The 14,414-nt window shown below is 43.6% G+C and overlaps 1 protein-coding gene across 4 annotated transcripts in view; it reads right to left on the bottom strand.

The window, feature by feature from the left end:
• The window catches only part of sema3fl.L (semaphorin 3F like L homeolog), a 39,055-nt gene extending 26,441 nt beyond the window's left edge, over nucleotides 1-12,614 (bottom strand). The window contains exons 1-2 of one of the 4 annotated variants that reach the window (XM_018241019.2): nucleotides 12,510-12,614; nucleotides 1,614-1,725 (exon numbers count right to left, since the gene is read on the bottom strand). In XM_018241019.2, the coding sequence (XP_018096508.1) occupies nucleotides 1,614-1,713 (100 nt within the window). In that variant the 5' untranslated portion in view covers nucleotides 1,714-1,725; nucleotides 12,510-12,614. 4 annotated transcript variants of the gene reach the window in all.
• Nucleotides 12,615-14,414: the final 1,800 nt, after the last annotated feature.

The raw sequence follows: 14,414 nt of genomic DNA, 5'->3' as shown, positions 1-14,414 counted from the left end.
ACTGGCTAATGTGCCCCGGGACAATACATTCTGGAAGGAGAGACACAAAAGAAAAAAAGACAGGGGCATATTCTTCCCTTTTCCAGATGAATCCCTTTCTCTTTCAGAAGCTTTGGCCAAAGAGTGGAACGCGATAACAAATTGTGGCTCCTGCTCGACAGTACTGTGCAAATTCATTTTAGGGCCCCAGACATATCCAGAGGTTGCTTGTTCTACCAATAGATATTGAAATTGCTCATTATTTGGGGCTCATGGGGCCCTTATACCTCCTGGGCCCTCCTGCAACCTCAGGGTCTGCTTCCTCTGTAGTTACGCCCCTGGTAATCTGGTTTCTTCCAACAAAGGATTGTGCTATGGAATAGGTCAGCACCATATAAAGGAAAATATTAACGCAAGAATTCCATTTAATCCCTTCCTAATGGTTCCTAACATTCAGCTCATGAATTCAACATGAATTCAACCAGCTTCTCGGCCCCCTCCACATAACAGAATTTCCAATCCCAAAAGCATGAACGCAAGGTAAAGATTGCATTTTAGATAACGGTTCCCACAGGCAGGAACGATCCCAGCATGCACTGCCGTTAAATATACCATCTTAGATTATCAGATGCACTGGCCACTATTATTCCCTTTTTTTCACTACATTTATATATATATATATATATATATATATATATATATATATATATATATTATATTATATATATATATATATATATATATATATATATATATATATATATATATATATAATAAAAGGCATTTCTTAAAGTAAAAAATTAAAATGGAAATGTTTTAAAGTGAAAATAAACCCTTAAAGGAGAAGCAAACTCTTCATACGACATTTCTTAACATAAAAGATGAAAATGGAAATGTTTTAAAGGGAACATAAACCCTTAAAGGAGAAGCAAACCCTTAATAAGACATTTCTTAACATAAAAGATGAAAATGGAAATGTTTTAAAGGGAAAATAAACCCTTAAAGGGAACCAAACCCTTAATAAGACATTTCTTAACACAAAAGATGAAAATGGAAATGTTTTAAAGGGAAAATAAACCCTTAAAGGAGAACCAAACCCTTAATTATTAAAACCTACCCCCCTACCCTACATAGACTGTTCCCCCCCCCCCAGCCTAGCGGTCACCTTCAGTAATTGCCTTTACTCTCTTTGCAGATTCAGCGTAGCAGAGCTCACGGGCGCCATCTTCTTCTCTTTGGTCTTCTTTGGGGAGTAAATGCAGTATCGGCGCATGTGCAATTGGAGCAGTCTTCGGGTTTTTGACAACTGCGCATGTGCCAAAAATGCCGGAAATTGCAGAAATACTGGAAGAATACCCAAAGAGCCGGAAGATGGCACCTGTAAGCTCCGCTGTGCTGAACCCGCAAACAGAGGTAAGTAAAGAGTTCGGGGCATTTACCAAAGGTGACAGCTAGGCTGGGGGCGGGAGAATGGAGGGGGTCTATGTAGGGTAGGGGAGTAGGGTTTTTTATAAATAAGGGTTTGGTTCTCCTTTAATGTGCAACGGATGAGGGCATAGCTTGTACACTTTAAACACGAACGGGAGCTGGAAAGATCTCCAGCTAGTTTGTAGACAGAAGGCTGAGGCCCTTACCTCTGTATGAAAGGTACACTCGAGGGGGGCGCGTCGTTCGCACACACGGGAGTAAGTTGAGAAGCAGCAGAAGCAGAGAAGGTAATGCCGATACCAGCATGGTGTCACCAGCCTGTGTACAAAAGGAGACAGAACACACAATAATTATTAAATATTGGCATCATTGTCGTCACGGATGTCATCAGGGAAGTGACAAATCAAAGCAACTCGAAAGTTCCAGGAACCCACTTTACTATCAGTTACATCTGGAACTATAAATAAACAGGTGTTATTTCAAGTAACAGGACTTTGGGAATGAAAAAAATACCACGGACAACCTGCAATGCAAAGGGAAACAGAAAAGCCCAATAATGTAAGTTTGCCCCGGAGAATTCAATCAACAGCAACCAATCAGCATGTCACATGGTTTTATCATAGTATTACAAGGATAAGGATAACAGTGGCCAGTTTAGGTAAAAACCCACCAATTTAGCAACTTTTAAGTTAACTGGATTTTTCCACCTACAGCTGACTTAAAGGGGTGGTTCACCTTTAAGTTAACTTTTAGTATGTTATAGAATGGCCAATTCTAAGCATCTTTTCAATTGGTCATGATTATTTATTTATTTTTCATTTTTTAATTATTTGCCTTCCTCTTCTGACTCTTTTCAGCTTTAAGGGTCAGGGCACAAGCTCAGATTTGGGAAGATTAGTTGTCAGGCGACAAATCTCCTTCCTTCTGGGAGGCAGTTCGGGTAGATTAGTCGCCCAGAAAAAGAGGAGATGGCGGGATGCCACTCGGAGCGCTTCGTTTTCTGAGACAACTTCGAAAAACGAAACGCTCCCAGTGCCATCCAGCCAGCAATTTACATTCTAGCCGGCGGGAAGGCAGTTCGGGGAGATTAGTAGCCCCGAAGAAGAGGAGGGGGACAAATCTCCTCAAATTGCAGCTTGTGTCCAAGCTTCCATAAGGAAGGAGTCAACCAGGCAACCAAGAGGATGATGATGCCGGTATTCGTCAGGCACAAAAATAAAACACGCATGTAGCGTTTATGGAGTAAAGGAAATGGTGAATGGTTATCTTGGTTGCTTTACAGGACACACACAGAGGAAGGTGTTTATGTAGGAACACACCATCGGATGGGTCATTGTATCTTCTTGCTTCAGTTTCCTTGCCCTTTAACCTGTTAGTTTAACCTCCCAGAAGCCCCTGGGGCTGGGTGCTCACAGTAGCATTGTGCGTCCCCCATTTGCAGACAAAGAGTTAAAGGCTTAAAGCTGTTATGATAATGGGCCTTTCCTTTTATCTGTGCCCACGGCCCGGCAGCTTTATTATATAAACTTGTTGACTTGACTCGTGGTTATCACCTTAGCCAGAAGGCTATTCATTTGTCGCTCCACTGAGCAATGCCCACGCACTCTAAGATCTCTTTTTTTCCCCCATCAAAGCCCATTCAGTCCTTTAGAAGCAAGTCATAAGATTGTGTTTAAAGGGAAAATACACCCTACAGATAGGTCTATTGTCTGTTTAAATAGAAATTCCAGCTACGTCACATGGTGCTGTTTGGTGGCTGAAGGTTACCCTTTGATAAATATGTATGGATGCAGGGGCCCTTGGCTGACAAAATGGGCCCCCTACCTACACCACCCCTACCTCTATTCCAACGACATAACCTGTATTCTCCTCCTATATGAAAATTATGCAAAAACAGGTGAAATTACGCACTTGGACCCCTAAAAACTAGGGACCTTTGTGACTGCCCTGATAGATCCTACAACCCTTGTATGCTGGTATATTATAATGGAAGATCTCTCTACAGCATACACGAATATAGGTATAGGATCCTTTATCCGGAAACCATTTATCCACAAAGTTCTGAATTTCGGGAAGCCATCTCACGTAGACTCCATTTTAATCAAATAATTAACATTTTGAAAAATGATTTCCTTTTTCTCTTGTGATAATAAAACAGAACCTTGTACAAGTATAGGACATATTATCCAGAATGCTCGGGCCTGGGGTTTTCCGGATAAGAGATTTTTCCGTAATTCGGATCTTAAAACCTTAAGTCTACTAAAACATAAGCATTAAATAAACCCAACAGCCTGTTATTGCTTCTAATAAGAATTAATTATAGCTTAGCTTGGATCAAGTACAGGTATGGGAACCGTTATCTGGAAAACTGTTACCCAGAAAGTTCCCATAGACTCCGTTATAATCAAATAATCCCCATTTTTATAAGTGATTTCCTTTTTCTCTGTAATAATAAAACAGTAGTTTGTACTTGATCCAAACTAAGATATAATTAATCCTTATTGAAGGTAAAACCAGCCTATTGGGTTTATTTAATGTTTAAATGATATTTAGTAGATTTAAGGCACAGAGATCTAAATTACAGAAAAACCGCAGGTCCTGAGCATTCTGGATAATGGGTCCCATGCCCGTACAATGAATTAATTTATTATTACAGAGAAAAAGGGAATAACGGGATGGAGACAACCATACTGTAATTCGGAGGTTTCTAGATAACGGGTTTCCCTTACCTGTACTTGATCCCAACTAAGATATAATTAATCCTTTTATCCTATTGGATTTAATGTTTAAAAGATATTTTTTAGCAGACTAAAGGATCTGGCCACACGAGCAGATTCGGGGAGATTAGTCGCCCCAATGACAAATCTCCTCTTCTTCGAGGCAACAATCTCCCCGAACCGCCTTACCCCTGCCCTCCGCCGGCTAAAATGAAAATCGCCTGGGGGAAGGCACATGCGGCATTCATTTTCTGAAGTCGCCCGAAGTTGCCTCACGAGGAAACTTCGGGCGACTTCGGAAAATGAATAGCCACGTGTGCCTTCCCCCAGGCGATTTTCATTGCCTGTGGCCAGACCCTAAGACATAAACATCCAATTAACAGATCACTTATTCGAAAAACGCCAGGTTCCGGAGCATTCTGGATAACAGATCCCATACTTGTATCTGTTGCATGAAGAGTAGCATTTGTTGATAACTGACACCAACTAACCCACTATCTCCCAACCCCAGCCTGGTCTGACAGGCGCAATTACTTATATACCCTTACCTGACCCATCAAAAGAGCATTAACAGCACAGTTGGTTGAGTCCCAAAATGAAAATCGGAGCGATTCGTTTTCCAAAATCGCCTGAAGTTTCCATTTGAGGCAATTTTGTTCCGAGTGCCATCCCTCCGGCAATTTACATTTTAGCCGGCGGGTAGGCAGGGGAGGCAGTTCTGGGAGATTAGCCTCCCCAAAGAAGAGGAGATTTGTAGCCTGGCGACTAATCTCCCCGAATCTATCCGTGTGCCCTTACCCTAAAGGTGAACCACCCCTATAATGGCACAGTGAGAAGAGTCCTGGGCCCTCCCCACCTAAAATAACAATTGCACCAATAACACCTACAAGACAAACAGATATACGCCCCTCTTATATTGTAATTAGACAAATTCAAAGGGAAAATAAAACATAATGAAAGTACAATGGATCTGTAAATGCTGAGGGCGATTAAGACAATTAAGTGGACATGCTCAGTGCCCTTGAATGCATGATAACATAAACACAAGGCATTATTAAAGGATCTGTTATCTTTCAGGAAAAAAAGATAGCATTACATCAGATTTTGGTCAAACTGGTGAAAAAGAAAACCCTTGAGCAGCTGAAATGATTCTGCCTGAGTCAGCGTGTAACACAATGCCCAGGAAGTCCCATGGCAGATTTCTGTGTCGAGTTCAATTCTAAGGCGAGTGCACTTTGTCCTAATAAACAATTGCACCTTCAGAGCCGCCCTTGCGAGGGATTTCAGCGTGCAAGCCGAGGAGCGTGAGAGAGAGAGAAAAGTGCCCGATGGAAAAGGGAAGTCTCTATAGCAGGGTGTCTGCTTGGAAGGGGAAATGCGAGGGAGCAGGGCTGTATTTATAGAATCAACATTTCTCTGGCTGGAAATTGGCTTCTTTCAAAGAACTTTTGGGATTGGGGAAGCAACATAATCTGGCTCCCGTTCCAGGGACCCCAGGGTCAGTTTGTTAAGGGGAAGATGGAAGTGAAGGAGTAAAATAGGAAAAATGAGCTTCCTGAGGGAGCCCTGAGGTTTTAGGTAGGCTTTGGTCATTATTTATCTAGAAACCCATTATCCCGAAAGCTCAGAATTACGGGAACAGACATTTTCGGCGAAAGAAAATTTCAATTTTAAATAACCATTCCCTTTTTCTCTGTAATAATAAAACAGTACAGGTTGCGGTCCGTTATCCGGAAACCAGTTATCCAGAAAGCTCCGAATTACAGAAAGGCTGTCTACCATAGACTCCATTGTAATCAAATAATCCAAATATTTAAAAAAAAATGTACCTCTTTCTCTGTGATAATAAAACAGTGCCCTGTACTTGATCCAAACTAAGATATAATGAATCCTTATTTGATGCAAACCCAGCCTATTGGGTTTATTTTGGTTTATATGATATTCTAGTAGAGTTAAGGTATGAAGATCCAAATTACAGAAAGATCTGTTATCCAGAAAACCCCAAGTCCTGAGCATTCAGGATAACAGGTCCCATACCTGTACAACATGGAATAATAAAGCTGCCTGCCCGAATGAGAAGAACAGTAAACAGGCACCCTTAAGGTCTACTGCATCTGTACACTTGGCTTCAGTCAGGCACCAGGCATGGTTGGCTCAATTATGGCCACTGTATCTTATAGGCCAAAAACTGGCCAACTAGCTGCCAACTTGATTAAGTGAGGACAAATCTGTAGCTGCTATCGGAAAAACTACTTGCATAGAATATTCCACCCAGCGGGCACCTAGGAATGGAAGGTAGTTCAAAAAAATCACATCCAACATCACAGGGTGCTATACCCAGGTGCCCAGGTGAGCTGAATCAGTGGTGCATTTCACAAGACTACAAGTCATAGCCAAAGCAGTCAGTCAACTCCTAGAGCAGGGGTCCCCAACCTTTTTTCCTCATAAGCCACATTCAGCTGTAAAAAGAGTTGGGGAGAAACACAAGCCTGAAAAAAGTTCCTGGGGGCTGCCAAAAAACTGCAATTTGTTAGACTGGCAGCCTACAGGAGCCTCTATTTGTCAGGACACCTTGTAAAAATGACAAAGATGGTTAGAAGATAAATTGAGCATTTGCCTTGTCCTTGGAAAACCGACAAATTCACATGTTATTACATTGTTAGCAATCTGTGGTAGTTATGCATGGGAATTCAAACTGCAGCTCTTGCCCCGCCAGCATGAATGGACAACTTGTAGCCCTTCAGCTGTTGTGATTCAACTTGCAGGTTGCCCCTGACTACTGGAGTGCTCAGTCGTCTGCAAGATGGACATTACCAATTCATCTCCAAAGATGGGGCTTCACTCTATCTATCTGTACTTCTCAGGGCCCACTGACTTCTCTAACTCCAGCCCTGGTTACTGATAGACTTTTTTATGGCGGCTCTCACCCAGACATTGACTAAAGAGTCTTCTCACCCATCTGCATGCTTAAGAAAATTGGTGTGTGCAATGCAGAGAGCAACCCTGCTCTGACCTGAGATGCTTGGTACCAGGCTCTAGATAGGGAGCTAATTCCCACCTTATACTGCAAGCTGAGGAGGGGAGCTGGAGGGAGCAGGGGGTGTGGGGGAGTGTTGGCTCGATGGCAGGAAGACAAATGGGCAGAAGAAAGCAGGAGAAACAAAGGCTTTGAGAACATTGGAGATCGACAGGAGGAGAAATAAGGTGAGACAAAATGGAGAGAAGCACATTGCAAAGCTGAAGAAAGGGCAAACAAACACGGGTAAGTACTGAACATCGATAAAAGTGAGGCAATTACTCAACCTGTGCACCTTATACGTAGTAATATACCTGCCATTCAATATTTATGCACTCTATTAAGTCAAGCTTTTTCACCTTACATCTCTATATTAAGGAAGAGCTAGATTATATCAATCTGATTTATTCATAGGCCGTTTATTTTAGATGGCCAAGATCTAGTTCAGAAAGGGCAACGATCTGGGTCCCACCCATTATCAATAGGGTATAAATTATATATTTAATACAGTTGACAAAAGCCACGAATAGCCTCTAAAACATATCATTATACATATTTCTCAGTGATGTCATCATTTCTAGTGATGTCACTTACTGGAACCTGTGCATTAGGAGAAAGAATATCCTGCTTTATATGTTAATTGAACTCTACAATGATTAGTAATAACCTTGTTTTTTTACAACAGGGATGAGACGTTATTTGCTATATGACAGATTATTGATGATAGACAGACAGACAGATAGATTGATTGATCGATAGATACTGTTTCAGGTGGTTTATTTTTGTTTCCCCTTAAATTATTATTTGCCCCACCTGATGATGATGGAGATGCCACTCTATGAAACCAGCCAGTGCCAATATTGGATGAAATATTATATATGTGCCCAGACAATGATGGCCTAAGCAATTTTGTCAGTAGCAGGTAAGGACACAGTAAAAAGGAGAGCAGAGCTGGCACAGCCAGGTACAAAAATACCAGTAACCGGCGCAGACTTGTATAAATGTCTAAGGCTCTATAATAAAAAGCCTGTTGGAACAGGGGGTTCGTTTCCCCGTTCCACCTTCGGCTCCACCACATTCCAACTGCTTCTACCTATCCCTAAATCTGTGCATGTGGCAATTGAGGGAAGTCTTAGTAAAATATTTAATTCTATATAGTCCAAGCCCTTCATGTCCCAGAACCTAGTTGGGGTGACAACCTCTGTACCCGATACAGTTACGCCCCTGGTATCCACCAGACAGATCTTTCTTCTACAAAAATGCACCCCAATCCATGATGTCATCTCTCCATGCCCCTGAGCCTTGTGCCAACTCAACTCTATCCATCTCCTTGGCACTTCCATATAATTCTTTCCCCTTTACCTGTTCACCTCCTCCCACCCAAGAGCTGACCATACACCGACTTAGAAGCTGGTTTAAAAATGGAACCTTTTAAGAAAGTTTCCACATTAAAGAGACACAGAGCCGACCGCTGAGGGCCACAAAGAAAACATAAAGCACAATTCGGATAATGGAAAACACAAATTAACAAGCAAGCAATGTAGGAAACGACCATCACAAAAGCCTAATGTAACAAAAATACTCAGATCACTGCTATACGCTCGGGGCTCCCATTGAATTGCGAGAGACAAAAGAGCACAATCTGTGAGAAATCTCTCCAGTTCTATAGAAGAAGTGAAGCATTTACTGGCTGGGGCTCTTTCACACTCAATGCATCGAACCCATAGGAGCGTATGGCCAAGAGACCTTTGAGGGTCCTAAAAAAGAGAGGAGGGGGGGTATCACATCGTGATCTGATTTAGTAAAACAATATACAATTAACCCTCACAGGAGACAGAGAGAAGCAGCGGTGGATTCAAGCAAAGCACAAAGGTATCACTTCTCCTTTATACTGAAAACTGATCTTTATGCAGGAGGACTTTTGTTTTAGAACTTTTTTCTGTTTTCCTTTTAATGGGAAAAACAGAATGTTCCCGGCCGTCCTGCTCGGCCGTTGGCACAGTCAAGAAAATGCAAAATAATCATCCAAAAAAGTGAGAGACTCGTGAATTTCAAAGAGTGAGTGAGAAGTCTTGGAAGGCAAACATTAAACAGAAAAACAGAGAAATGACCAAGAAAACAATGAAAACTACTGGGATTTATTGTCCCATTCCAACACATATTAACCCAACAAAAATACATATAAAATGAAAGATCTAGTCTGCTCAATTCCCAAAGGAAAAGACAAGAAGAAAGTTGAAAGAGGTCAGGCAGCTAGCTGTCAGTTGACACATTACTGCCGCCCGGAAGCCCTTCCAAGCGATGACTGCACAGGGGTGGCAGGTGTATAATAAAGGAGAAGGGTCACTCGTTCTTAAACTCCATAGCAGTGGAGTGAGTTGGCGTGCAAGAAATGAAAGCAGGTAGGTGAGGGAGAGGTAGGTACCTCTAGTTAGCGCTGACAGCCCCGCAGCAGGTAGTTAAAGTCCCAGTTCTCCAACCATGCCTGTGATCTTCTGTGAAACAGCAGCCTACCACCGGAACGGGCATCAGAGGCTGGGAAAGGGGGTGGTGGTGAGAAGGTGCCACACAGCCTGAATCAGTGCCACTGTGTGTGTGCCTGTGTGGCAATGTGGCAGGATTGTGTGTCTGTGTGAGGGAGGCTCCCAGAGTGACACAAGCTGACAGCTACACTTTCCATTCTGCTGGAGTGAGGAGAGAAGGGATAGACACACACACAGAGGGGAGGAGGATAGAAAAAAGAGGGGGAAGAGAGTACAGAGACATGCAGAGGGAGGGCGAGCGAGAGCGAATAAGAGTTGGGATAGAAGGTGGGGCTATGAAGAAAGAGGTATGAGGGAGGGGAAAAAGATTAAAGGCAGCTTAAGTGAAATACCTGAAAGAATCCACAAGAAGATAGTAGAAAAGGGCAAGGCATATTTGGGGGGCACCGGGGGGGGGGGGCAAGTAACACCTTGGAGACACAGCGAGACACAAAGGAGCGGGGTGGGATCACCAATTGGGACTGAGGGAGGAAAGACGGGACTGAAAGGGCAGGAGGAGGGAGTAATACCTGAAAGAAGAGCAGGGAGACAGGGGGTCCCCACACTGACAGCTGTTTCTGGGTCTAAGCTTAACACTGGCATTAGGATGTCTTTAACCTCTGACATAGCAACACTCAAACAGGAACAGATCAATGCCAGGGGGGGAATCTCATCAAATCCGAAATACAACAGTTCCCCGCACCCCAACACACCCACCCATAAGTGCCAAGAGGGAGTATGTTCCGCGAAACACGTCCCAGCCGTCCTGGAAACGCTCCTCTTGGCCTGACACACAAAATACCAAAAAAGGGGAAAGTTGTGCAATATTTTTGCCATTCCAGCTTGTAAGCTTCGTTCACTTTTTTGTTACGATGTTGTTGTTGGTCTCAGATTTGCCAATGTCCGGCTGCGATTTCCATGGGTGCCCATGAAAGGGACTCATTAGTTATGCCGTCCTTAGCATGTTCTCGTGACCTTGGGGGTGCCCTTTGTTCTACCAACCCACCCCTCCATTTATACACAGAGCAGGTACATCGCTGCCAGAGCACACCTACCCTCCCCTCGTTCCGCCTAACTCCCTGCAGTGCACAGCAGATACATATCTATGAATTATATAGACGTACAGCTACAAATCTGCTTCTCCTGTACCCCTTCCAGAGGTCTCTGCTCCAACCCGCAGGTTATTCTCTTGCCCAGCAGGACCCCAAAACATGATAAATAACTGGACACGGAGCAACCAGCAGGGACAGAGACAGCAACATTCACAATGGCTCAGACGGAGAAACAAAAATGAGCTGCTGGGTGGTACGTAGGGTCGCCACCTGGCCAGTATTTTACCGGTTTGGCCGGTAAAAATTATGGCAAATCCCAATGTTATTAATAGGGAATAAAAGATAAATATATAGGAAGGCCGGTATTTTTTTTCCAGAAAAGGTGGCAACCTTAGTGGTGGGTACATTACAGGTGCCCACAGGAGAGGTGAGCATTTTGCATTAGGAAGTTTGGGAGCCTACAGCGCTGTTCAGCAAATGACATTCAGATACAAGGGATAAAAGTGGGATCAATGGAAACAAGGGGGGGGACATGGGAGAGATGGCAGTCACACACAGAGAGGCCAGTGCCCACAGCATTACATGGAAACAACTCCAAACAGATCTGTCCCCTCCCCAAGGAATTCTAAACGCACGGCTTATCTGGGGTCTCAGAGGGATGGAGACCAGAACACAGAGACAGGGGTGATACCAAAACAAAGAACTGGAGAGGGACGGTCAGACCCGGAGCACAATGGAGTCGAACAGAAATAAAGGGAAAGTAATCCGCTTCCCCAGAGCGGAGACATAGACTGCAGCATGCCTACGCCTGCCCCAAGGCACCGGCGATGGAAATGGTATGGTTCATGCAATGTCACAGCCCTTGTCCTGTGATATGAATGGGGTAAGGTGTGTACACATACATGTACATACAAGCACACTCATGCCTACCATCATACAGCTCGCTCCTAAGGGTTGGCCTGGGCTCAACCATACTCCATAAGACTACAGTGACCCTAGTGGTAATAAATATATGACATGTCTGCTGAAGTCTAAGGGAATCAATATGGCACCTCCTCCCATATGTATAAATGCAAATATAGAGAGAAGGAATGTTCTGGGCACACAATAAGCGATACCCTCATACTGTACTGTCTAAGGGAATCAATATGGCACCTCCTCCCATATGTATAAATACAAATATACTGAGAAGGAATGTTCTGGGCACACAATAAGTGATATCCTCATACTGTACTGTCTAAGGGAATCAATATGGCACCTCCTCCCATATGTATAAATACAAATCTACAGAGAAGGAATGTTCTGGGCACACAATAAGTTATACCCTCATACTGACTGTCTAAGGGAATCAATATGGCACCTCCTCCTCCTATATGTATAAATACAAATATACAGAGAAGGAATGTTCTGGGCGCACAATAATCTATACCCTCATACTGTACTGTCTAAGGGAAATAATATGGTGCCTACCACCCATATGTATAAATAAAAAATATGCAGAGAAGGAATGTTCTGGGCACATAGTAAGTTAGATCCAGCGCAAGGAGTACAAATAAATTATCAAGTATTTGTCACATGACCTGATTCAGTTTGCCTGAAGACTTAAGATTCCCAGTGCAATTTGCAGAATTCACATTCGGACAAATTCCAAACCAAATCCTGTAGTCAGTGCGCCAGGCTTAGTTAGGCGAAGCTGTGCATGAAATCTGCCTCTGTCTATGTGACAATGTGCAGCCAAATCCATAGTTGTGAATAGAACAGAGCAGGGCACGGCGTATATCATCTCAGACGTTACCTTTATAAAGGCATCAACTCCACAGTCGGACAAGGTTCTGCCAGGGTTGCCAGTGACTTTCAGCTATCAGGGGCCAGTGGCTTCTCTCTTTCTCCAACCAACACAAACATAGCTTAGAAATGGACACAAAAGTCTGGAATGTACTGAGAGACTCATAAAGTCATTGAGACTCCCACTGTGAGCTGCTTGTAACCCAGTCACTGGGAACGTCACATTTATGGGTCTGTCTGTGGGTCCCGAGGGGAGGATGATGTGCCGCTCTGACTGAACACGACACCTGCACATGGTAGGGAAAAAGGACGGATACAAGTAATGCAAATAAAGCTAAAATAGGCGGCGGAGAGTCGGTGCCAAAACATTGCGCCGTGACTAAGGGGAGCAAAAGCATGTCTGTGTTAGGGTACAATAGCAAAAGTTGGAGGCTGCTGTATTTGGGCTGCTGTATCTGGTTTGAAATTGACTCCACGATTCACATTCAGCCTAATCCACAGATTCTGATTTCTTTCTCTGTTCACAGGCGATCCACTTTTTCTTGATTGATGTCACATTTAAATAAGAAAATTTAGGTTCGGGTTTTGATGAATGCAAACATTATGGCTGCATCACTAGTGCATGTATGGGACCTGTTATCCAAAATGCTCAGGACCTGGGGTTTTCCGGATAACATGTCTTTCCGATTTTTGGATCTTCATACCGTCTACTAGAAAAGCATGTAGAAATGAAACCCAATCGGCTGGATTTTCTTCCTATACGGGCATGTATATTAGTTTGGATCAAGTACAAGGTACTGTTTTACTATTAAAAAGAAAAAGGAAGTCATTTTTAAAAATTTGCATTTCTTGGAAAGATTGTTTGTTTCAATACACACGTGTAGAGCTGAATCGTCAGATATACAGGTAGAAACAATAGAATTCTACCTGTATCTGATGATTCAGCACAAAGGTGGCCATAGATGTAACAATTAGGATCTTTCTTGGAGAAGATCTTTCGTTTCAATACACACGTGTAGAGCTGGATCGTCAGCTATACAGGCAGATAAACAGGTAGAAACAATAAAATTCTACCTGTATCTGACAATTCAGTACTGACAATGGACAATGTTTGGGTCCCTTCAAAGGCACTAGATCAAAATTTTCAGTCGAGCCTGAACGACGAGCCGACCGATATCCAAGTCTTCTGCTGATTTAGGATGGCTCTTTTCCCACCATACATGCACCAAATATCATATGGAAATTCGTTTTGTACAATATTATCTGTGCGTCTATGGCCACCTTAACAATGGCTGATGTTTGGGTGCCTTCAAAGGCACCCGATCAAAATTTTCCGTCCAGCCCGATCCACGAGCCGACCGATATCCAAGTCTTCTGCCGATATAAGTTGAGTCTTTTCCCACCATACACACACCGAATATTGTACGACAATTATTTTTGTACCATATTATCTGTGCGTCTATGGCAGGGCCGGGCCAGGTCGGCCAGGTGCCCCAGGCAACCCAGCCAGCCGTGGCGCCCCTTCCACCGCGCGCTGACCGACCCGTCATCCCCTTCCGGTGTACTGCACAAACAGTACACATATTGAAGAGGAGAGCACTCAGCCGGACTAGGGGTAGGAAGCTGAGAAAGGTACATGCCTGGCGCACTCTAAGCTTTGCGCCCTAGGCACGCGCCTACTCTGCCTACCCCTAGTTCTGGCCCTGATCTATGGCAACCTTTAGCCTATTTAATCCTGCACTGAGAGTCCGTGATAAGAATCAGACAAACAGGCAGGGAAAGATGGGAGAAGGGGAGGGGAGGCAAGAAATTCAATGCAGAACAGCTTCCTTATCTCAAAGGCAGCATCCAACCGGGGGCCACAAGCAGATGGTGACACTGTCGAGAGAGTATGGGGGTGCCGGCATGCATACAT

Source organism: Xenopus laevis, chromosome 8L, assembly GCF_017654675.1.
Source record: "Xenopus laevis strain J_2021 chromosome 8L, Xenopus_laevis_v10.1, whole genome shotgun sequence".
Taxonomy (NCBI): domain Eukaryota; kingdom Metazoa; phylum Chordata; class Amphibia; order Anura; family Pipidae; genus Xenopus; species Xenopus laevis.
The sequence above is the reverse complement of the archived record's forward strand: the minus strand, read 5'-3'. Positions and strand labels throughout refer to the sequence as shown.